Below are 24479 nucleotides of genomic sequence, written 5' to 3'. Positions count from 1 at the left end.
TTTCAGGAGAGGAAGCAATACCATTGATCCAGCTGTATGTTTAGAACATGAAATTAGAAAAGTGCATATAAACAGAGAAAGTGTAGTGGCTGTCTTTTTTTTAATATAGAGAAGGCACACAATGTGATGTGGGGCGAAAGATTATTAATCAGACTTTGTAAATTAGGTATCAAAGGTAGAATATATAGATGGATTAAGGACTTTTTGCAAGGAAGATCTATACAAGTTAGAATAGGTAAGAACTATTCAGGAAATTTTGTTGTTGAAAATGGAACACCTCAAGGAAGCATAGTAAGCCCTTTACTATTTTCCATAATGGTAAATGATGCATTTATGGGAATGGAAAAGAGATGGGCCTTTCACTTTTTGTAGATGATGGAGCAATTTGGAAGAGGGGAAGAAATGTGAAATTCATTATAAAGAAACTACAGGGGGCTATTATTAAAGTAGAAGAATGGTCATAAAAATTGGGTTTTAAATTTTCAGTTGATAAGACAAAGACAATGTTCTTTACAAGGAAAATAATTGATAACAAAATAAAACTAAAATTATATAATCAATAATTGGAAAGAGTGAAACACTTAAGTTTTTAGGGATATGGTTCGATGAAAGACTAACATGAGTTTGATTATGATTCACATACCATACAGGCTTATATTGATAATTACCACAGTTACGTCCAGATTTATATGGATGCATCAAAGAGTTCAGTAAATAAAGTAGGAGTAGCATTTATTGTTCCAGAATTTCATATTAATTTAGGGAAAAAGATAAATGAGGAAACATCAGTATACACAGCAGAAATGCTTGCAATATTGTTAGCAGTGCAGTGGATAGAGGAAACAAGACCACAGAGAGCAATTATTTGTTCAGACTCAAGTTCATCGCTAGCCAGTTTACAATACAATCATTCAGTTAGCACACCAGACACTTTAATAGAGGTACAACAAACATTATATAGAATTCAAATGATGGGTCTTACAGTATAATTTTTATGGGTACCGGCACACATTGGCATTGAAGGAAATGAACTAGCAGATAAGGTTGCAAAGAAGGCTACAAAACACAATCACATTGATTTGGTAGTTACTTTAAGCAAGACACAAATGAAGAGCATTATTAAGCACAGATTGAAGGAAAGGTGGCAAAAGCAATGGGAGGAAGAGAGAAAAGGACGATGGGTTTACAGATTTCAAAGGAAAGTGGGAGAAACGAGGTGTGCATGAAGGAACAGCGGTGATGAGACAACAATTTCAAGACTCAGATTTGGACACTCTGGACTAAACAGTACACTTTTCAAAATAGGCAAACACAATTCAGGAAGATGTGACTACTGTGGGCAAAAACAAACAATAGAGCATGTTATGATATATTGTCAGAAATATGAGGCAGAAAGAAGGCATAAGACTCAAAATCTCAAGAAAATAAAAGTACAGTTTGGTTTAGTAGATATTCTACAGACGAGTTCAACTGAGAGTTATAAAATCTTGTTTCAGTTTGTTAGAGTGACTAATTTAATTAAAAAGATGGGGAGAATAGTGTTAGACATTCTGATTCACACTCCATACCAGCTGGTGGCACCAATTCGGTGTTTGCCAACCGCCAATAAACACCAAGAAGAAGAAGCAGAAGACGAAGAAGAAGAATCCTGTGCGTGCGCCTATGCGGTTGTTTCAAACATGGAGGAGAAGGAGAGACGGGCGGACAAACCTAGCTGCAAGGGAGCTGAAAGCAGGGAAGCGGCACCGGTCACAAGTGCCGGTACAACGTCTGCATCGGAGCATGAGTCCGACCCAAACTGGGAAGCGAAACTAGACGTATGCTCTGAAAGCTTTGACCCGCTGCTGGCGTTGTATTCCCCGACGGTGCATCTCCCTCACCCGAATATCAAGTGCTTCAATAATGTTGCCCAGTACGAGAGTTTTCTGAAAGGTGGACGAGGCAGAGCCAAACCGGAGAATGTGGAAAAAAGGCAGCGGGAAGCGTTGAAAGGGGTGGTTGACCCGAAGCGCATCGAAAGGCTGAAGAAACTTATGGTGCGGAATGTGTCCCAAGAGGCAGAGGAAGGGGAGCCCAGTGGCGTGTCGCGACGCAGGAAGCAGAAGACTCACAAAAATGTCCTAACCAGGATGCCTTGTATGCCATTATACGTATTTACAGCTTTTTAAAATAAGTTTATATATATAGTAAATACAAATACAAACAGTTTAGTGCCAGGGGGGGGGGGTCAGAGCATTAACAGAAATCACAAATCAGCTCACAAAAATGTTATAAAAGGTTACATGCATTTATGGTTTTAATAGCCTCTCTATTTTTAGACTATGGAATTGTTGTAATGTATTGTTTGATTTCATTTTCAAAAATGAGAAAAGATGGTTTATGATCGGAAAACGTAGATTTATGAATATGGGATTTTGAAAGTAATACAATCGAACTGACCTTTCGCAAAGTCCCACCCCCCTTAGTTACTGTTGCTATGCCCATCAAGCATTTCAGAACTATCCAGGAAGTAGCCGGAAAACACCAAAACATGAAGGAAGAAATCAGCGCATTGTGTGGGTAAAAGTAACAGTAATAATACGTTAGCTGTATTAGCTATCAATAATAGCTAGTAGCAAGCTTAGCTTGGAGCAGAGAGGTATTTATGTTGATTTTGGATGGATTAAGCTGGCCATGGGGTCTGCTATACTGCGAAATCTATTGCCGACATTGCGCTTCTTGCGTTCTGGGTTTCGGGAAGGGAAAGAAAATTACACCCCCTCCAAACTTTTCAGATATCTAGTATCCGATTTGCAGATCCCATAGGCACACCGTTTCAGCATTTTGTTGTGTGTTTGAAAGCTTGACGGACCGTTGCTAAGGTAGGATTGGACAAGCACCGTTCTGGGGCGGTACTTTGCGAAAGGTCAATTGATGATAAAATGTTCATTTGCTTTGACAGAAATTATAAGTCAAGAAGCCAAACAATACATTTTCATTAGAAAGGGAAAGTTCGGGATCAATATATTGGGAAATAAATGTACCGACATCTTGCCAAAAAGTACAAACGTGGAGACAAGACCAAAATAAATGACACAAATCTTCTGGAACCAGTTGACAAAATGAGCAGTCCACATCAATGTCATTTTTTATGTCTTTGTAGAAATAACTTGGAGGGATAAAAATTATGAATTATTTTAAAAGTCAGTTCCTTAACCTTATTAATAACCAGATATTTAGGAGGTAAGCGCCAGATTTTCTTCCAGTTGAGGTCTGAAGTGAAATTATTTGGAATTTTACATTTTGGAATTTTACATTTGAAATTTTACATTTTACAGAGCTCTGTCTTTGCCAGTGATTCTGGTGTAACTCAAGCACAGCCTCAACCCGATCTTTAATGTGCAAAGCAGCGGCTTCTAACTTGTCTCACGTTTAGCTGTACCGTTCTGCGTAGATTTGGGGGTGCAACCCTTCCTAAAATATTTGCGAGTGTGTGCATTTTAGGGTATTTTTTTGTTGTAAAACATTAAAGATTTTGTGTATTTTTAAATTAACACCGTAATCCTAAATGATAAGGATACCGACAAAATATATCTGCACCCCCACCACTGTTGTCTCCTAGCATCTCCCTTGTATTCACTTGGTGTTACCTATACGAATACACAAACATCAATTTTTTGATAACTGATGCGTCCGATTGCAATACTGAGTTGTTCGTGACAAACATGATTTAGATGAGCTAACCTTAATTCTGTTGAACCGGTGTAAAGCCATCTATTTTTACAATGTCAACATTAAGCTCTCATACAGTATATTATGTGAATAGCAATTAAAAATGAGCAGCTAGTATAGTCCTACTTCAATAACGAGCTTACAACGATGATCCAGGGTTGTTTTGCGCACTTAACAAAGTCACACAGCAGTTGGGCATCTGTGACACCGTGTCCTTGTTTTGTTTTATATTTAGTGTGCAAAGGAAGTCCTTTGGGTGAGCTGCATCGCTGCGTAGAGGAGAGGATACGTGTTAAAGTTCACATCAGAACCTTTAAGGGACTCCGGGGAGTCTGTTCTGGCTTTGTTGTGGCCTTTGACAAGTTCTGGAACATGGTGAGTTCCCAATTTATCGCATCCCCATTCAAGATTCAAAGGTTTATTTGTCACACACTTCATGTTGCAAGTACAATAAGGAGTTGAAATTATTTTTTTTGCCAACTCCAAAAGTGTGCAACAAGAGAAATGAACAATAATAAAAATTGAGAATAAAAATAAATATGATTTAAAAAAAAAGTTAAGAAAATATCTGTTAAGTATACAGAAGGTATATCCTGATAAATACATACATTGATGAGGCAAAACATTATGACCACCTACCTAATATGCTGTTGGTCCTCTATGTGCTGCCAAAACAACGCTGAGCTGCCGAGACATGGACTCTACAAGACTACTGAAGGTGTCCTGTGGTATCTGTCACTGAAACATTAGCAGCAGATCCTTCAAGTCCTGTAAGTTGCGAGGTGGAGCTGCCCTTGATCAGACTTGTTGGTCCAGCACATCCCACAGATGCTCAATCAGATAAAGATCTGGAGAATTTGGAGGCCAGGGCAACACCTTGAACACTTCATCATGTTCCTCAAACCATTCCCGAACAATGGCTGCAGTTTGGCAGGGTGCATTATCCTGCTGAAAGAAGCCACTGCCATCAGGGAATACCATTGCTATGAAGAGGTTGTACCTGGGCTGCAACAATGTTTAGATAGGTGGCACGTGTCAAATTGACATCCACATGAATGGCCGGACCCAGAGTTTCCCAGCAGAGCATTGCCCAGATTGTCACACTCCCTCCACCAGCTTGTCATCTTCTCACAGTGCATCCTGGTCCCATCACTTCCCCAGGTAAACAGCGCACACATACACGGCATCCACGTGATCTAAAAGTAAACAGGACTCATTGAACCAGGCGACCTTCTTCCACTGCTCCAAGGTCCAGTTTTGACACTTGTGTACCCATTGTAGGTGCTTTTGATGATGGACAGGGGTAATCTTTGGCACTCTGATCAGTCTGCGACTATGCAGCAGGGTGCAATGCACCTTGTGTTATGGCATCTTCCTCTCGTAACCATCATTTAAATTTTCTGTGACTTGTGCCACAGTAGTCCTTCTGTTGGTTTTGACCAGACAGGATACCCTTCATTGCCCTTGCACATCGATGAGCCTTGGATGCCCAGTACCTTGTTGCTGGTTTGTGGTTTGTCCCTCCTCGGACCACTGTCTGTAGGTACTCACCACTGCTGACCGGGAGCACCCCACAAGCCTTGCTGTTTAAGAGAAGCTCTGACCCAGTCAATTGGCCAGAACAATTTGGCCCTTTGTCAAAGTCGCTCAGGTCTTTACTCCTGCCCATTTCTCCTGCATGTAATATGTTCACTGCGAGAAGTGATTGTTCGCTTACCATCTAATCGACACAGACCTTGATATGTGCCTTTGTTTAGAGATGATCAACATTATTCGGTTCACCTGTGAGTGGTCATAATGTTTTGGCTCATCAGTGTATATGCATTGTGCAGTTGCTCTATACAATATAAGTACAAATAAGTACACGTGTGCAAATAGACTGGATAAGTAAAGTGTCTGTGGCAGAATGGCTAAAGTGGTAAAAGTGGCAGTAGTGTTGGAAATGTAACTATTATGTTGTTTAGTGTCTTTATGGCCTGGGGTAAGAAACTTCTGAGTCTCTGTGTGCTGGCCTTGTGGCTGCGGAGGTGTCTGCCTGACCGCAGCAGCTGAATCAGTCTGTTATTGGGGTGATGGGGATCCATAATAATCCTTTCAGCCCTTGTCCTGCACTGCCTGGTGTATAAGTCCTGTAGGGGGATGAATGTGGACCCGGTGCTACGCTCAGCCGATTGTACTGCTCTCTGTAAGACTTTTTGGTCTTGAGAGGTACAGTTCCCATACCAGGTGTTGAGGCACCCTGCCAGGATGCTCTGAATGGCACCAGGATAAAAGGTTTTCTGGATCTGTGGGGGGACACTGAACTTCTTCAGTTGCCTGAGGTACAAGACACTGCCTTGCCTTCTTCACCAAAAGTGTCTGTGTGAAGTGTCCATATTAGGTCCTCAGTGCTGTGAACACCGAGGGGCCTGAAGCTGCTCACCCTCTCTACTGGGACCCCACTGATAGAGGGAGGGGTGTAGGTCTTTCACTGTGTCTTTCTAAAGTCCACAACAAGCTCTTTGGTTTTACTGGTGTTCAGGGAGTGGGTGTTGGCCTGGCACCACTGTGACAGATCCTCCACCTCTTCCAGGTAGGCTATCTCATCGTTGCTGGCGATCAGGCCCACAGCTACTGTCATTGGCAGACTTAATGGTGTCAGATGGTGTTGCCCCCACCCCACTGACATTTACATTATGATCAAGATTGAAGTGGTTATCCTTAATTTCTTCAGTTTTGGTGGATTGAGTTCTATCTGGTGGTTGCAGTAGTTGTTTTTTTCATAGTGCAAAACCCAGCGATACATTTGAAACCGACGTGATGTCAAAAAAGACATGTATGTTAGGGTTAATGCACCTGTCTGTGCCCCTGACCAAGGCAATAGGAAGAAATAACTGGAGTTGGTCCCTGGGTGCTGCACGGCGGCTGCCCACTGCTCCTAGCCACACAGCTAGGATGGGTTAAATGCAGAGAGTAAATTTCATTTGTATGTATGTACAAAATGACTAATAAAGAGTATTCTATTCTGTGAACACCCAAAGCGTTCACATGCAGGTCACGATTTTTGACGATTTCACATTTTGCTGTTCCACGGGCGCAATAATCCAGCAGTAGCATGCGTATTATGGAGAAAGTCAAGTCAAGCACATTTCATACACAGGGCAGCACAATGTGCTTTACATAAAATGACAATACAGTTGTAACTCAATCATGAAAGTGCAAGTACAGAAAATAAATATGCCTATCAACAGGTGTTAGAGCAGAATATACAAATATCAAAAGAAAGAAGACTGTCAACAATGTCATCTGGCAGGATAATAGAGAGCCACCAAGCCATATTAGAATTAATCATTAGATAATGTCTAGCTTTGCATTTAGGAGTCTATTACTTTCTCTCCTGCCAACACGCAAGTTCCTCCATTTTATGGCAGACTTTGATGCCATTAACTAGCATATTGAGGAGTACTTACAGAACGCTGATACATTGAATTACTGTTGTTTCAAAAATACCAGTGGGAAAAGGTATCAAAGGTGGCATTTTTTTAACATGATTAAAGTACAGTTTAACATAGTTTATTAACTCTTGTCCTCATTTCTCCCCGTTAGGCAATGGTGGATGTAGATGAGACATACAGAGAGCCTCTCCTTGGAGAGGCATATTACCATGAGAAAGCCCTCACAGTTTCACAGGTGGGTAATCCATAACGGTACTCATCCAGCATGGAGCGTACTGTACATAATTATTGCTATCATTTGTGATAACCATAACTTGTCTCCTTACAGCTGTTTGAGAAGCTGAAACTCCAGGACAGCCCAGAGAGTGGTGAGCAAGCAAGAACGCACAAACCAAAGGGAAAAACCAGTGTCCCTCAGCTAACAACCACGACAAGCTTGTCTCCTCATCCTCCCCCAGTTAGCAAGAAGAGAGACAATAAGGACAAGAATAGGGATAGCAGAACAGATCCCAGTCTATCAAGAAATGCTGCTGGAGTCCAAGAGGTTGAACACAGAGACTTTCTGAAATCATATGGGTCAAAGTCAGGTCAGGAGGCACAGAAGAAAAGCTCCCATCCCTATGGCAAGGTCCATATACGCCATATCAACCAGCTGTTTATACGGGGCGAGAATGTTCTCCTTGTTAATATACAATCTCTTTGAATTTTCTTCAGCGTGATGCCTAATTTACTACTCTCTTGAAATAATATCAATTTCAACAATCCTGATGCTGCATTCAATTGATCCATGATAAATAAACATTATTATGGTATTCCGCAATGGGACCATAGATTGGCTGTCAGAAACTACAACCCCAGCAGTTTCCAAAGAATGAATTGTGAAACTACAGTTATATCATATTGATATGAAGACTATTATCTGGTCACCAGAGAAATTACAGCAAAATTAAGAAGTGCAAACTTCTCAGTACCTCTTAAGAGTCAAGTTTATTTTTATAGCCCAAATTCACAAGGTAGTCCCAAAGGGCTTTACAGTCAGTACAGTATACATATAGCAGTTTTTTCTTGTTCTTGTTTCTTCACATTTCGTGGCTTCCATCTTAAGTCTGCATCTTATTTTTAAAGAGTAACTAAACCGAGACCACTTAAGTGAGCTGGTTGACATCTACAGGTCAAAAACCACGTCAGGCTGGTCTTGGTACTCTGTGGTGTAAGCATAGCAGGAAAAAAAAGCTGCAGCTAATACAATTGATAATTGGCCTGTTTGATTTAGGTGTACCAGTACATCTGTCAACACAGACAGACAGAGCCAGCACTAGACAGTACTGTCAGTGCTGGTTCTTTAGCACACCTACATCCAATTGCTGCACCCCATTACTAATTTCACTAGTTGCAGCTGTTTATCCTGGTATGCTTACGTCATAGAGTACCAAGACCAGTCTGGCATGTTTATAACCTTTAGATGGTTTTTAACCTGTTTATGTCAGTATATTGACTAAAATGGCCTAGGGTTTAGCGCTCAACTGCCGCAACTTGGACTTTGATTGTGATACAGATATTACCCAGCGGGTGGCAGTATAAATACAGTAGATGCCATCTGTGAGGCCATTGTCATGTTGAAGAGCTTGTCCCTTTATGTTTCTTTTCCGTCTTAGTTTGAATGGGAATGACAGCGCAGTCTCAGCGGACTTCATAAATGCATCATGAATAATTGAGTTTGTGAAGCTAGAGATTGCAGATGGCACTCAGCAGCTGTCATTTGTCATGACGTCTCAGATTGCTTTTACTCTTTAATGGGGACATTACACATAAAAGCACAATTTACTGCATCTCATGGAAGTTGTTAAGATGCTGCATTTTGAGATGATGACACAGTTCTGTAATCTCCCCATGACCGCACCAGTCTTTTTTCTTTCTTTCAGAGTTTGTTTGCCCTTTCCATGTACCTAATGCTCAAAAAAAAAAAGTGAAAATTCTTTTAGTAGCTGAAAAAAATCCCCAAGATTTTCTTTCCCAATGTTATTTTCATTAAATATGTTGGTGCTTATCGATTTAACCGAAGTTTAGTTCTTCCTCTTTGGGGAGTGAAAATGGGGTCAAGTTATCACCACACACTTGTCTGCTGCTTTTGTCACACTTAGTTCAGGGGAACAAACCTTCTTTCAAAACGAGGCTATTGCACGGGTGTTGTGAGCAGGAGTGCTGACATGGATAATGATAATGCACTTTTCAGTTGGGCAAAACGGTGAATTTGCTTAACAGCCAAAATATTGACATGTGGATGATGCAGATAAACACATGCACACCCTACTCCAATTCTGCAACCGCTCTTGTTGCTTTTCTCTGAAAAGAAGCGGTACTACAGAGCAAAGTCTAGGGGTGATTTCTGAGTGCAACCACTGTCAGGACTTTGATTACTTTAAGTCATCTGAACAGGACTCGGCCGTCAATTCTGATGCTCTGCAAGACAGGCACCAGCAGATCAGGTGACGGGGCAGAACATTTTGATAAAATCTCTGGTTTTCAAAACATCTCAGCTACAATCTCATTTACTAACGGCGGTCTTATTTCTTATCAAGTGAACGTTAAACGGGGTAGATGGCGTGCCATCGATTTCACGTGGTAATGAATTATGTCGGCTAATTGACATGCACCAAGAGGTAATGCCGTCTACTTTTCTAATGTATGCACTTTGACAAATTACAAAGAAACATTCACACACAGTTCTAATTCTTTTTATGGCAAAAATGATGTTAACAACCCCGCTCCTGCCAAATGTAATTTCAGCGTCGAGTGCCATGTCTTCACATTTGCTGCTTCCAGAGGTTAATGACATAGGACACAAAATAACACACACCATTAGAAGATTTCAATCAACTGTTTAATGACGTAGATAAAGGATCATGATGTGTAAAGCAAATCAGGGCAGGGGGAAGAAAAAAAAAGGAACTTTTTCAAAACATTTGCATGAACTAGTGTTTTCAGTAACAATCCTATCACACAGAAGATCAAATCAATTTGAAGTAAAAAATAAAACGCTTAATCTCTTAATAATGTTCTAGAAAACAGTAAATAGGTTTTGGTCATTTTAACAAGTCACCCTCAGACTGATAAGAGACTGGTCAGCCTCGTGGCGGAGAAAGGAAGCACAACTTCAACCCTCTTGGGGCTGCAAAATCCATTGCTCTCCCCGCTAGTCAGGGACTTATTGATTTCATCGTTGACATACTGGAAATGTCACTCAGCTCAGATTAACTTTTACCAATCACTCAGCCTCAAATCATTTTATTACTCATTGAAGAGAAAGGGTCCAAAGGCAAACAGATAGGCACTTAAACCCATGAAGCGTCATTTTGTTGTTGCACATTTCAGACTGACTGGGCAAGTATGCAGACAACCCAGTCAGTGTGGTGTGCAGAAGAACCGCTCAGTCCGTGGTTGCACAATCCTTCCTCGAAACACGCTTATCTGATTACAGTGGTGGTAATTTTTGAGCAAACTGCATCTCAATTGTTAAAACTGCCTGCTTGTAATCTTGTGTAACTGCAAGAATGTGAAAGAGATATTCTCTAAAGGATGCCCAGACGACAGAGCAATGATTTCCAGATTGCCTGGTTTTTAATGTATAACATTAGAGAAGATGAATGCAAGCAAAGCTAAACAGCACCAATTTGCATTTCTTCAAACAGACAAGAGGTGGGTACATACTTATGATCATGCAGTCTACATAAGTGATTCAGGTGTAGGATTAGGATGAGCTCATTTTGGGTCAAATCAGGGTTGTTGTTTTTGAGTGTACTCTGTGCTCACTGGCCTGAATAAAATGCTTGTAATTGACATGCACATGGGGAAAAAAAACCCAAGTCAGGGAATGAACAGAATAAGCAACTATCTTATCCAGTACCTGCACAGGAAAGCTGCAATTTGCTGAAAGTATAAACCCAGGAGTCCATACATAGCATGGTAGCTCCCTATCATTAGCAGTCTGCTCTCTCATATTGTTCAACTCCTCTGAAGAGGTTATTTGATGAGGCAAAGGACTTACAGGCACTCTGTGCTGCAAACAAGAACCCACAACCCCCTTTTATAAGGCTGTTTCTCCCTACTGATTATTTCAATAGGAGACAATGATTATACTTCATCTATAAAAAAATAATATATCTATAAGAAAGGCCACAAAGGATAGTCTGTTGATGGAGTAACTTCTCAAATCAAGTTTCAATCAAATGCTCATTCATTACTTCCTTAAATGTTGTACTGACAGGCCACAATCAGAGTGCTTGGCCACTTATAGGCCCATGGAAAACACCAGGTAAATTATCAGACTCTGACAATGTGCCTTCCAACAGTAAAGGTTTTGATTGACATCCGATCAAATCCTTAAGATAAAACTTCTCATTCATAATTGTCTCTCACCCAAGCATCATAACTTATTTGCATGAGCACAGGAAGTCTATTTACAGGACATAAAGGGTAGAGTAGGGTCAAATTAGAGGTAACTGACATTCTTAAAGATACATTAGAAAGTTTAGATGGCGGATCATCTTATATCCAATAAAGTTACCAATAACGATTTATTTATTTATTTTTTGCTAATCTGGTGATTTGATTGTGGTTATAAAGTACATTCCCCTGACATTCTCATGGTGGCAGACGCGTCCCTTACATTCTTCTATCCCTTGCCAACCAAAGTCAACCAACACAGCATATTATATAAACTGTGTGTCTGTCTGACCACCAATCCTGTCCAGACAGATCATTGGTTCCAACTGATAAAACATTCATTTAGATCTATATATCTCTATACAGCATAAAAAGGAGAATGCAGGGTGTTGGTATTATATTTAACATTATTCAAGTACTCCTTGTTTGTTGCTCATAACAGTCCTTCACCAACGGACGGAGAAGAGAGGAAGATTGACACCACTTCTCTACTGACTCCTGGCTCTCCCACTTCATCACTTCCCAAAGTTACCAAAGTCAGCAAAGGCATCCTGTTTGGGCTGTTGGACCATGCCCATCCCCACACCCATACCTGCTTGTGGCATCCCCATGTTCATGCCCATTCCCATTCCCATCATGCCTTGGTTGGGGACCATGCCCATTCCCATCCCAGCACCAGGATACATCATAGGATTTACAGGTGGTCTGATTGTTGTGGGCCCAAGGCTCATGCTGGCAAATCCCTGTGAAAGCGTGTTGGCGGCCGGCTGAATGCCTGAAATTAAGAGGACAAACTTTGTTAAAAAAACAAAAAGCCTTAGATTCACATTGCCTAAAATGAGAGGGCAAAACTGACACAATTTTAACCTTTTATTTCAGGACTTGGCTTTTCTCTCACCTTGCTGGAGTGTGTTAAGGCTGGGTTGGCTGGGCTTGGGAGGTTGCATGCCTGGGCCTAAGAAATCCAAACTTATGTTGACTGAATGATCTGACCAGGTAGAGGGGAGGGTGGTTTTGACTCCAGCACCCTGAGAAGCTACTCCTTGCAGCACAGGCTGCATGGGCTGTGGCTGTAGGGAACTCCCCATGTTCTGGAGGGGCTGATGGAGAGGGAAACATACAGAAACAGTGAAAGTAAGAACGCAAATATATATGAAAAGTCTGAAAATATTCAGTCAATGTTCCAATGTAACACATTCACCCAGCCGTTTGATTTCCAGGTCACAGCAATATACATGACAGAAAGATGCATACAAGGTCTTGTGACAATACAGGATCGCCAATCTTTATTCTGTTAGTGCTGCAGGACTGTGCTACAGTCTCTTTCTGAACTCCTTATGGACTCAAACATGCCATCTAGAAAGACTAGACTCAAAGAGGGAGTGGTGAGTGTCTTCTCAGCAAAACAGAAGAATGCATTTTTTAAGTAGGTCAGCAACTTTAACAAGCAATGCTGTCTACATACAATCCGTTGTATTGGGGTTTTAATGTTTTTGTGACTCCATCCACAACTCTGTCATTCTGTAAGTCAGCAGCAGGAGGAGTGGGTGGATAGTGGGTGGTCTCGGGGGGCGAGGAAGCAAGAAAAATATCTACCATAACTGTCACCACATCTTCCAAATCCCACCAGGTATGTATCTCTGTTGCACATACATACAGACTAGAGGCCAAAAAGCAGAACCGATGTCCATTTAGAGAGAGTTATTATGCTCGGAGCAGTATGTATGTTGTGAGGTCAGTAGCGCATTATCATGCAATAGGAAGTCTATCTGGTGTGCATGTATGTAACTGGTTATTTTTAATGGCCAAGTCCACAGATATGCGGTGAAGAGACTACATAACAGCAGGACTATCCAAACAAATGAATTGTAGAGAGTTAAATACACACCACAGCTGGCATCCTCTATAATCTAAGAAGGCAATCCCATCTGTGGACAGCGTTGTCACATACAGTAGATCCATTTTCAAATTCTTATTTTTGTAGCTTCTAAGTCTGTATTGGAGACCCACTAAATTAGGCTTTTCATTCATGTGGATATACATACACAGCAAAGGTGGCTAATTTCTGAAAATGCATTTAAATTGTAATCTTAGATGCCTTGGTTGATAAGTGTGCCTGCATCTCACGTTATTTGTGCAGTTATCAAAGCAATAGGTGATTTTGTTAAAAGGAATAGTTTGAATTTTTTTTTAAAAGTCTATCTCTACACAAGTACGTTCCGTTTTCACAACCATTCATTTTCTCACACCGGACACACAGCTCCGGCATGCAATCTAGAGTTCTGTGCAGTTACCGAGTACCCACAAATCCACAATGCTCATTCAGTGCAGAAAAAAAAACAAAAAACAAAAACCATACACAAAACAAGACTAGGTCAAACCCTAGTAATATGGCTCGATCGTGTACGGTCAGTGTTTGAAACTGTGGCCAGTTTGTTACAGGCATACTCAGTGATAGTGTCTGTAATGTGAATTCCTGGATATTAAATGTTCATCTGCAATTTTCTGTACTGGTGCCAGTAATATTTGTTGTTAAAGTGTACTGAAGTAGCATATCACATGACATGGTCCCATTCGACTAAAGAACAATACTTTCCACTCATATCTTGGGATGTTTGATTTGAAAGAGAACTTGATTTAATTTTAAGTATACCTATTAATCTGTTAACTCCCCCTCTTTCATCTGTTTTTCTCTCTGCGAATGCCTCTCGTTTTTCTAAGACTCACTCTGTATTGACAAGTGAATTCACAAAGAATGGACTTCAGCTGCTTACAGCCCCATGAATTGCACATCACTTGCAACCGCTATCTGCCCCGTCTCAAGGTCTGATTCACAAAAGATATTGCACTAATGATATTACAGTGGAAACACACCCATGTATGCATTTTACCTTATTTAAATACGTGCAAATAGCAATGGCACACCGAGACACTACTTACTTGGCAGCACAGTTAGGGGTGCATTTCACCCTTTGCGTGTGCTTTGAGAATTACACGGTTTCTTTTTGTCTTCTTTGTGCAGGTTTAGCAGCCGCAAAAGCCTTGCAATCCTTTTGTGAATTCGCCAGTGAGTTTTGTCAGGGTGATTGTTATTTGGGGTGCTTTAACTATGCATTCTCCCTCATGCCTCTCGGAGCTCAGCCGATCAATCCTGCAACTTCAGTGACGTTGTTGGTCACCTGATCCAGCGGCCCAATCATGTCAAACATGATCACTCAGTCACGCTAACATGGTCGCTCAGTCAGGGACATTCGCATTTGTAGGGCTGGCCCGCTGGCCGGTGTTCTGTCGATATGTGCTACCTATCGAGATGTGCTACTTAGTGGTTCTGCACATGGTTAGGTGAGGTTAAGGTTAGACTACTATCGAGTCACGCTACGGTAGCATTTTTTGGCAAGGCAGCATAAATTGTCAGAACACTGGTCCAGCCAAAAACTCCACACAGTTAAACCGAAGCCAATATGACGCTACAGCAGTCTACCACAGCAAATTCGAGTGGTCATTTTAAAAATGTACTGTAGTTGTCACGGTTGGTTACAGTCTTTTTCCTCTCATGCTACTTCCTTCAACAAAGCCTACAAGTGATTACCAGCAGGAGAATTTTTTTTTCCACTCGAATTCACTGTGAAAGACTGCTGTAGTTAGCTTTGGCTGAACTGTGGAGTGTTCTTTTGCACTGAAACAGGATTGTGGTTTTGTCCCCAATTAACTGCATTAAACTCTAGATTTCAAGCGGCAGCTGTAGGTCCAATATAAATAAATAGATGGATGACTGTGAAAATGGAACTACTTATGTACTACATGAGCGGTGAGTCGAAAATTGGGACAGACTTCAAAAATCTCCACTATTACTTTAAAGTATCGACCTTGAAAAGAGTTTTTTGGTTAATTTACTGACACCAACAGTGCAGTTGACAACTGCAATGGTGTTTGGCCTCTTGGTCCATTTGAGGTGAAACAGAGGCAACGGTGAACACAGGGCTGTTGTGTCAGCAACTTCCCCATCTACAAACAAAAGCTATGATATAATATTTGTTAACGTTGCCGCGTCTTTCAAAGGAGCGACTGAGCTTCTTCTTATGGATTTGGCTGCTATGATGAAGACATAAAATGCTATGCATGGCTGGTATAATTTTTCCCCAGAAGTTCCATAGCAACCATTAAAATGAGCAATCATTAAAATGAGCAACTACAAAAGCATTCATGATATCCCAGAAAGTTGAATCAGCTCCTCTGGATACAGCATTTAGTAGGAGAAACATTTCATAACTCATCTAAATGAGTTCGTCAGTCTCAGCTGACGGCAGGTATCCCTAACCTTATAAACAGCACAGTTGCATAGCAACCGAAACCGGCACAGTTGTGTCACAACCGAAACCAGCGATCAGTTTCATATGCAAAGTGACACAACCATTAATTAGAGCTAAAATGGCCATGTTTACTATTCACAGAGGATTGGGGGAATAGCTTCAACCACAGCATTGTAAGATGGCAACAAATGTACTCTCCTTGGTTCAAGGATGGTTGTTCCTTCTTCACATAGATGGCCTCTTTTGACTCCCTGTTCAAACCAGCGTTCCTTCCTATCTCAAATAGCCATTCATGATATGGCTATTCAAGAAATAGCTATTGTGTAAAATACACAAGTGATAAAAAGTACCCTAAAAAATTGTTTGTTTTTTTTACATGCAAACCACCAGAATTTTAGTTTGAAGGTGCTGAAAAAGAGCATCCTTGCTCAGCAAAACTGCCCTGGATGAATAAATGTTAAAAAAAAAAAGAAGTATGTTTTGTTAAGTCTAGACTCAGCACATCTGAATTTATTATTTTCTACTCTTCTCTACAGGAATTAAAAGTCCTTATAGTGCAGGTTAAAGCGGCAGTAGACAACTTTTTTGCTTTAATTCATCATTAGGAAGTAAATGTTGATTGCATAGTGTAATGGCTATAGAATAATGATACCATTGGCATTTAGATTGGTTCCCTATAAGCCTCGCTTTCAGGCTTATAGGGAATTCAGATTTTTTTTTTGCCTTTTTGCCCATTTTTAAGAGATAGTATAATCAACTACCACAATTAAAATCAAAAGTAAAATGGCTGTATTCCTTGGTTTTTTTGATGTTGCCTTTTGTGATGCTGGTTGCATCGACATTTTTTTCCTCTCCCATATAATAAAACCCACGTGTTTACTGATGTGTGCATCCTACAATGTGTGCACTCATGCACAAAGACAGAAGCACAACTGGGTTTCTGAAAGCTATAGTGATGGATGGGTCTAAGCACAAACTACTTAAAAATGTTATATTAATCTCCAAATTCGGCACAATTACGTTTATATCCGAAATCTGTTGTTTCCAATCTGCAATTTCAGCTGTGTTTTCCACATCGTAGAAATCACAGGGCCCTAAATGTGGCACATCTGAGCATAAAAGGCACATTAAATAAGACAAGTGTAATTAATTTGCTAAAGATTCAGTGGGGGTGCAAGCACACATACTTGCGACCTGGACTGGGGCAAGACGGTGCTGCTCATGCTCTGTGTGCTGCTCATGCTGAAGTTGAGGCTCTGGGAGGTGATAAGGGACTGAGTTGGCCCCATCAGATCAAAAAGGTCTGCTGAGGGAGGACCAGCAGCTGGGACTGAAGCCTGGACAGGGACTGGGGCAGCTGTAGGGACAGGGCTGACGGTCATGGCTCCGAAAAGGTCCTTTCCGCCGATTTCCACAGGCTGAGCAGAAGTTGGCATCTGACCTCCAGGAAAGGCGTTCCAATCCCCAAAGTCTCCATTGCCACTGGGGGCTGAGAAGAGAGCGGGAGATTCTTAGGTGAATGGGCATGTATTTCCGCTCCATTGAGATGACCAGCAGTTCCTGTGCAACTGTATAATCTGTCGATAGCATTCAATCATCTAGAATGGTAATTTTCAAACCAGTCTTCAGTACGGTTAGAAAAAAAGTATTGCTGTTTTTTTATTCTGCAAGGTAGTCAATTACATTCACCTGTTGTGTTGAGTCAAAATATTCCGGACGTTTCACCAATACGTAGGGATGCACCAATACCACCTTTTTTCCAGACCAAGTACAAGTACTTACATTTGGGTACTTGCCTAAACCGAGTACTGATATGAGTACTTACAGTTCTAACAATGACTTTGAAGATATGTTTTATTTTCCATCAGATGTTCCTCACTCTCTGACCGTAACGACTTAAATATGCAACGTCAAATCAAATCAAATGTCTTTATTTTGAACATGCAAAAGAAAAGAAAAAATGACCAAGCATAAAAAAACCCAAATGATAAAAATAAAACCAATAAGAATTCTCAATAGAGAATCCAACAAATATTACATGTTCGAAAAGAAGCAGGAGGAAGTTACTACTCATAATTTCCTGCCCCCTCTCTAATACTCAATTAATAAACCTAAATAATAAACTTTGTTTTTCATACATCAGAGTATGTCATTCTCCATATCTATATCAGAATGACTAAATAAAAAAAAAGCAATAAAAAATAAAAACAATAAAACAACAACAACAAAAAAAAGAAAACAATAATAATGAGTTCCAAAAAACAACAATAGCACCCACTATGGATGTCACGGTCATGAGAGGAGCATAACCTCCTCCTCATCCTTGTACCCCTTTAAAATAATTTTTTTGTACCTCTTTTTGAACTGATTGAAATGTGTTCTTTCCTTGAGTTGTTCATCTAAACCATTCCACAAACTTACCCCACAATTTGAAATACACATACTTTTGCGAGTGGTACGAACAGTGTTTCTTAAAATTAAATTTTCCTCTGAAATTGAACCACATGAACACCCACTGAACATGCTGTGGCTGACATTTTTTTTTGTGGATTTCCCCCCCTTTTTCTCCCCAAATTGTACCTGGTCAATTACTCCACTCTTCCGAGCTGTCTCGGTCGCTGCCCCACCCCCTCTGCCAATCCGGGGAGGGCTGCAGACTACCACATGTCTCCTCCCATACATGTTGGGTCACCAGCCACTTCTTTTCACCTGACAGTGAGGAGTTTCGCCAGGGGGACGTAGCATGTGGGAGGATCACGCTATTCCCCCCTGAACAGGCGCCCTGACCGACCAGAGGAGGCGCTAGTGCAGCGTCCAGGACACATACCCACATCCGGCTTCCCCCCCGCCGACACGGACAATTGTCTGTAGGGACACCCAACCAAGCTGAAGGTAACATGGGGATTCGAACCGGAGATCCCCGTGTTGGTAGGCAACGGAATAGACCGCTATGCTACCTGGACGCCCTCACGCTGTTACTGAGAGTTTAACATTAAACTTCGTGTTTTCTTGAACAAACATGGCACTGCCACACATTTCACTTTAATGTAACCTATAACACATTCAGTGGATTTCAATATAACAAACAACTGTAGCAGAACTGAAATTATGTTATCATTAGTGCCAGGCACGGATGCGGCATGTCATGTCAGTGGGGTGATTTTTTTACCTGCTACACCAACTGCATCTGGGTTGCATGTGGTTGCGTGCCAGCTGTGTTTTCTGGGGAGATTTCTGCGTGCATACTGAGTTTTGCCAAGTGATAATGCAGTTGGTTATGCAAGGTTTGGAAGTGAACGCTATATTAACTGGCACAGGATCATGGCTACACGTTGATTTGATTGATTTATTTTAATATGCAGTGGGAACCCCCCCACCCCCACAAGGTTGTATTATTGCATCACACTGCATCTGGTACAATGAGGTATGTAATTCTAATCAATTTAAAACAGATTTTACTCCTTTTTTTTTTACATAGTTCTACGTAGTCCCCCGCCCCCTTCTACTTGGCCAATTACCTTATTTTTGGAGCTGTTCTGGTCGCTGCCCCACCCCCTCTGCCGATCCGGGGGCTGCAGACTACCACATGCCTCCTCCAATACACATGGAGTCGCCAGCCGCTTCTTTTCACCTGACAGTGAGGAGTTTCGCCAGGGGGACGTAGCATGTGGGAGGATCACGCTATTCCCCCCAGTTCCCCCTCCCCCCTGAACAGGCGCCCTGACCGACCAGAGGAGGCGCTAGTGCAGCGTCCAGGACACATACCCACATCCGGCTTCCCACCCGCAGACACGACCAATTGTGTCTGTAGGTACACCCAACCAAGCCGGAGGTAACACGGGGATTCGACCAGCGATCTCCATGTTGGTAGGCAACGGAATAGACCGAAATGCCACCCGGACGCCTCAGTTCTTCGTAGTTTTTACCTGTTGAAGCAGAAATGAAGCAGAAAATATAGCTGGCACGCTAACACACCCAACACGGACGCAGCTGATGTAGTAAGTAAAAAACCCACTCTACCCCACCTACATGTTGTGCCGCGTCTGTGCTTGGGCTGTCTGCACTCATCCAAGTTACACACACTTTTGTAACTTTTTAATTTCTCGCTCCATTTGGACACATGACACAGACGCGTCTGCTTCTTGGTGGTTGCGCCACGTCGTCTATCTGGCTCCATCTCCTCCTCTTCCCATACGAATGGTGAAAAAAGGTACCACTCACTTTCCACAATTTCCGCAGGAATTGTCTAGTTGGGTATTGGGTCTGGCTGTATTGAAGTAGTTTTAGGACTACAAAGTACTAGTACATGGGTACAGTCTTGAGCAGATACCCCGATACTTGTATCAATATCTGTGTATCCCTACCAATAAGTGTACTTGTCTGTATTTGTGTTCTCCTGAACTTGTGAAACGTCATCTGTGGCGACCCAAGTACTCTCTCAAAACAAAAATTTGCATTTAGCCAAGAATGCTTAAAATGCCCAGATGTGTTCTTGAACCACCTACTAAAGCAATGATGTACTGGTTGTTGACCTGGCAGACTTGACATACGCAAACATCCCAGTACACATTTTGATGTTGAGGGACATACTGGTATTTCCCATGTGTTTGCCCATGTACTACAAATAGCGCATACTTTAAAATCTTCACAACCATTTTGAAAGATTCCCATATAGTGTTTTAGTTTCTTGTCAGGCAGCCGTTGGTTTCTATTCATTTCATCACAATATGAAAGTCAATTTGCAGAGACATGAAACTTGCTTGAGATAGGTAACCCATCAGAGCAAACATTTAGTCAACTTTACTTTTCAGTGAAAGTTATGTCACTGTTGCGGGATAATATAGTTGAAAGTGCAGATTTGAGATGTTTATCAGGGTTTTCCCCTGTATTTTCCCAAAACAAGGCCTTCTTTATTTAGGGTGACCTTGAAGAAGGTCAATATGCATTGGTCAAATATATGAACATTGTAGAATGAATGTTTTACCTTAATTTTGTAAAACAAGGTGCCTTGATTTTTACTGGAGACTACATTTTCTGAGTTTTTGGGTTGACCATGCAACACTGAAAAATGGTCAGTAGTAATGTAAAGTTTATGTGATTTATAGTGAACAGGTTCAAACATGCAAAACACCAGTATGCATCAAGGCAGAGGAAAGCAAAAGCCACAACTATCACAGTTTTCATACTACAGCTGTTATTTTGTCATTATATTCACTTCTGAGAAAATTTGAGGCAAGAAATAAGCAGTGTAGATTTTGAATATATGCCATTTTTTTTGAAAAGTAGTACCAACTTGAACATTTTCTTTGACTTTTATTTTTTTTGGAGCTAGCTAGCAAGACCCACCAGCTCATGGGAACTACACAATATCAGTAAGTCCCTCTTCTCAAACTTTAAATTGACTGTCCTGGATGCATGTGATCTTACTAGTTTATACCCGTTTAACTTGCCAAGTGCATTCTTCTCAAGAACGAGATTTGGTACTTGGATGGCCTGAATGCCTGACCCAACAGGTGAATGTAATTGACTATCAGGTGGAACAGAAAACCAGCAGAACCGGGCATCTCCAAGGACCAGATTGCAAACCACTGAACTAGAACATAAAGTCAGGCACCAAAGATTTGACTGTCAAAATTCCACAAAGTAGAAAATTTTAAAATGATGTATTTTTGATAGCACTTTTGAAATGTCATTAATGACTGTAACCCGACTTCATCCAGGTTAGTCTTTGTTACTTCAATGACTTAATTTTTCAGTGACCATTGGTGCCATATTTTAAATTTTCATTGCATCTGTCATTCTTGTGCTCTCTCTCTCAGCTTCTTCCACCCCCACCAACTTCTTCCTCTGTCCCTGTCTCCTTGTCATCCATAACAGGAGCTGATATGTGTCTGTTCTTGTTATGCAGAGCAGATAGCAGGCTCCATATGGCCAGGGCCGCCTCCCAGCATCCCTCTGAATATTCTAGCAGTATGGCTGCAACAGCAAACGCATGCACACACAAACACACACATATGAGACTTAGAACTCACCAGATCCTGAGGAGAGACCAACAGAAGCAGCAGGCGAAGAAAAGTCGGCAAATCCAGCCATCAGATCTGCATTGTAAAAAGGACCAGAGAAGGGAGTGAGAAAGGAAACAGGAAAATGACAGAAAGAGAGAAAGACACGTCATTTAAACAAGCGAGTTCCAGGTGTCATTCTGGCATAGTTAGCATTCCTTTAGTGTCAGGAATGAAAGGGGGCTGGGGTCAGGAGGTGGTAGTGGATGGGTGGAGGAGACCAAACATCTGCTCTGTACTCCCTGCCTCTCCATTCACTAGGGACTGCTCAAAAAACATCTGGTGCACTTAGCTCCTATACATCAACTCCCTCCCCCTTGCTGTGACCAAAATCTGCAGCTAGCATCAGCCCGATGGTCACTGTCTGCCAACTTCAAAACAAGGAATTGGGGTAACCAGACACAAATAGAAGCAGGGTACATTGTACCTGTGGTAGCAGGCTGACTAGGGCCTGTGTCTACCATTAGTAGGTCTGCCAGGCCACCACTGGAGGGCTGAGGTGTTGCTGACTGGGGCTGCAAGAAAGGGGAACGATCAGACATACATAGATTACTGCCACACCACTAATTTGTTATTCACAATAATCGTGATGAAACAGTAATATGCTAAAATATAGCTCAGCTATTATTGCATAAAACTAGAAAAAGACCAAGCAGATAAGAACAAAAGTCATCAGCAAAATATTGAGGTATAATAAATGACAATAAAATTTTGATTTTATTGTCATCATGACATTTTTGCGATAACAATTTATATCATGGTAGTGCTAACACGCACTAGGGATGTCATAAATAATTTAAGAGTATCGATTCTGAATTTTTTTTTGTCATCATAAATCTCCACCGCACCACACGTTTGATACCAGCCTGGCTGAAATCACACTGGAAGTGGTGAAACTGCTTGCTGCCGCCACCACGTCCTTTCATTTTTAATGAGAGGTCACTAATTGCTCCCACAGAACAATACGGAGAACTTGCAGTGCAAGGCAAGCTTGTGGCACAGTGACAGAAAGCTGAAATCAAAAAAGTTTAAACTTTGATCCTACTGCACAAAAAATGCACGTAGCTGCAACCAATTGAATTTCAGAGAAATGTCTGCACCAAAATTCTCCCCCTTGCAAATAAGTATTAATTTGGCTTTTTCCAAGAACATGGAATAGAAGCTGATTAACCAGGTTGTTTACCTAACTGTATGTCTCAGTTCTGTCAATGTACAGAGACACAGACATAAGAAACACCGCATTGGGGAAAATTTTTTTTTTCTTTTAAAAAAGGGGCCAGAAATTGTTAGCATTTCTGGTGAGTAAAATAACATACAGAACAATCTTATCCAAGACCATCTGTCTTATCATGGTTAGTTGTTCATCTTATGTAGTATATTCTTATTTTGACCAGGCATAACAATATACAACAGATACATCTATTGGCAAGATGACTCGTCCAGAGGGCAGATAGTGAGCAGGCGATTTTCTCAGCACAGGCTGAGAGAGACATTTCTCTCTCACAAAGACATTGTACTCTACTTTAGCCCTAGTAAAAATCTATTTTTTCCAACATCTTATTTTCAGTTGGATAGAAATGCTTTCTTAAACAGAAAAGCAATTGTTTGATTAAAAAAAAAAAATCCAAAAACCTGTCAGAACAATATTAGCTATATATAGTATATAGTAGTATATAGTAGCTATAGCTTTTGTGGAATTTTGTGGTTCTTTTTTGCTGTGATACTGAAAATGGTATCAAATATCAATTTTTTTTACTAGTATTTTATTGAAGTTCAATATTTTTCCACCCTAAAACACGCTTATACACATCAATGTGTACACAAAAACACATGTGCAACCTGCTTGGTATTGGTGTCTGGGCTCTGGTCTCCTGTGTAGTTGGCTGCAGCTCCCAAGTCCACTTTTTTGGATGGAACGCCTCTCTTTCGCGTTGCCGTGGTTTCTGTTGCCTGAACAATGTGAACACTCTTGGTGGTGACAGTCTCCTCTTCATCTTTGAACTCTCTCCCTGACTGACCATTGCGAGACGCCCGACTCCGCTCTTCCTCATTGTCACTGTTGAGACGGTAAAGAGTCAGGTTGTCAGGCTGGTCACGTGAGTTTTTTTCCCTTGTACACATACATCAGTCTGCACAAAAATTTCTGCTGATTCATTGGCCTTCTTTCTGTCATGTCTGTAATATGTAGTGATATCTAACTACAAACACATTACTCCTCTTTCATCATCTGACCTGAATCTGTCTGGTGAGTCATCTCTGTCTCTGTTTCTGAACTTGTTAATGGTGTCATCAATGGTGTTGCCAATCTTGTCACTAATTTCACCCAGCTTCTCACTAAAGGGGAACGACCCTTTGCTCCTGTCCCAGTCCTCATCCCACTTTCCTCGGTTATCGCCAGAGTCATACCTATCCCCCGCTGTGGGGAGGGGAAAGGGCATAAGAGAGGGAGCAGTAAAGGATGGTTTGGGGTGTCAAAAAGAAAAATTGCAAGATGAAGAAAAGGTAATTTTGTATTACTG

The 24479-nt window shown here is 41.2% G+C and overlaps 2 protein-coding genes across 2 annotated transcripts in view; one reads left to right on the top strand and one right to left on the bottom strand.

Annotated features, from left to right (window-relative positions):
* The first annotated feature begins 1177 nt into the window (after positions 1 to 1177).
* Positions 1178 to 9195, top strand: lsm11 (LSM11, U7 small nuclear RNA associated). The gene is made up of 5 exons (XM_056276504.1): positions 1178 to 1202; positions 1627 to 2136; positions 3947 to 4086; positions 7297 to 7380; positions 7474 to 9195. The coding sequence occupies exons 1-5, from the start codon at positions 1178 to 1180 to the stop codon at positions 7846 to 7848; spliced, it is 1134 nt and encodes a 377-aa protein (XP_056132479.1). The 3' UTR covers positions 7849 to 9195.
* An 814-nt stretch (positions 9196 to 10009) lies between these two features.
* clint1a (clathrin interactor 1a) overlaps positions 10010 to 24479 on the bottom strand; it is a 28196-nt gene continuing 13726 nt past the window's right edge. The window contains exons 6-12 of the mRNA XM_056274885.1: positions 24193 to 24376; positions 23800 to 24016; positions 22388 to 22475; positions 21931 to 21996; positions 17086 to 17387; positions 12487 to 12688; positions 10010 to 12363 (exon numbers count right to left, since the gene is read on the bottom strand). Coding sequence (XP_056130860.1) covers positions 12104 to 12363; positions 12487 to 12688; positions 17086 to 17387; positions 21931 to 21996; positions 22388 to 22475; positions 23800 to 24016; positions 24193 to 24376 — 1319 coding nt within the window. The 3' untranslated portion in view covers positions 10010 to 12103. The remainder of the gene's footprint in view (positions 12364 to 12486; positions 12689 to 17085; positions 17388 to 21930; positions 21997 to 22387; positions 22476 to 23799; positions 24017 to 24192; positions 24377 to 24479) is intronic.

This window comes from Lampris incognitus, chromosome 1 (genome assembly GCF_029633865.1).
Source record: "Lampris incognitus isolate fLamInc1 chromosome 1, fLamInc1.hap2, whole genome shotgun sequence".
Lineage (NCBI taxonomy): Eukaryota > Metazoa > Chordata > Actinopteri > Lampriformes > Lampridae > Lampris > Lampris incognitus.
This window is presented reverse-complemented; position numbering and strand designations above follow the sequence as displayed.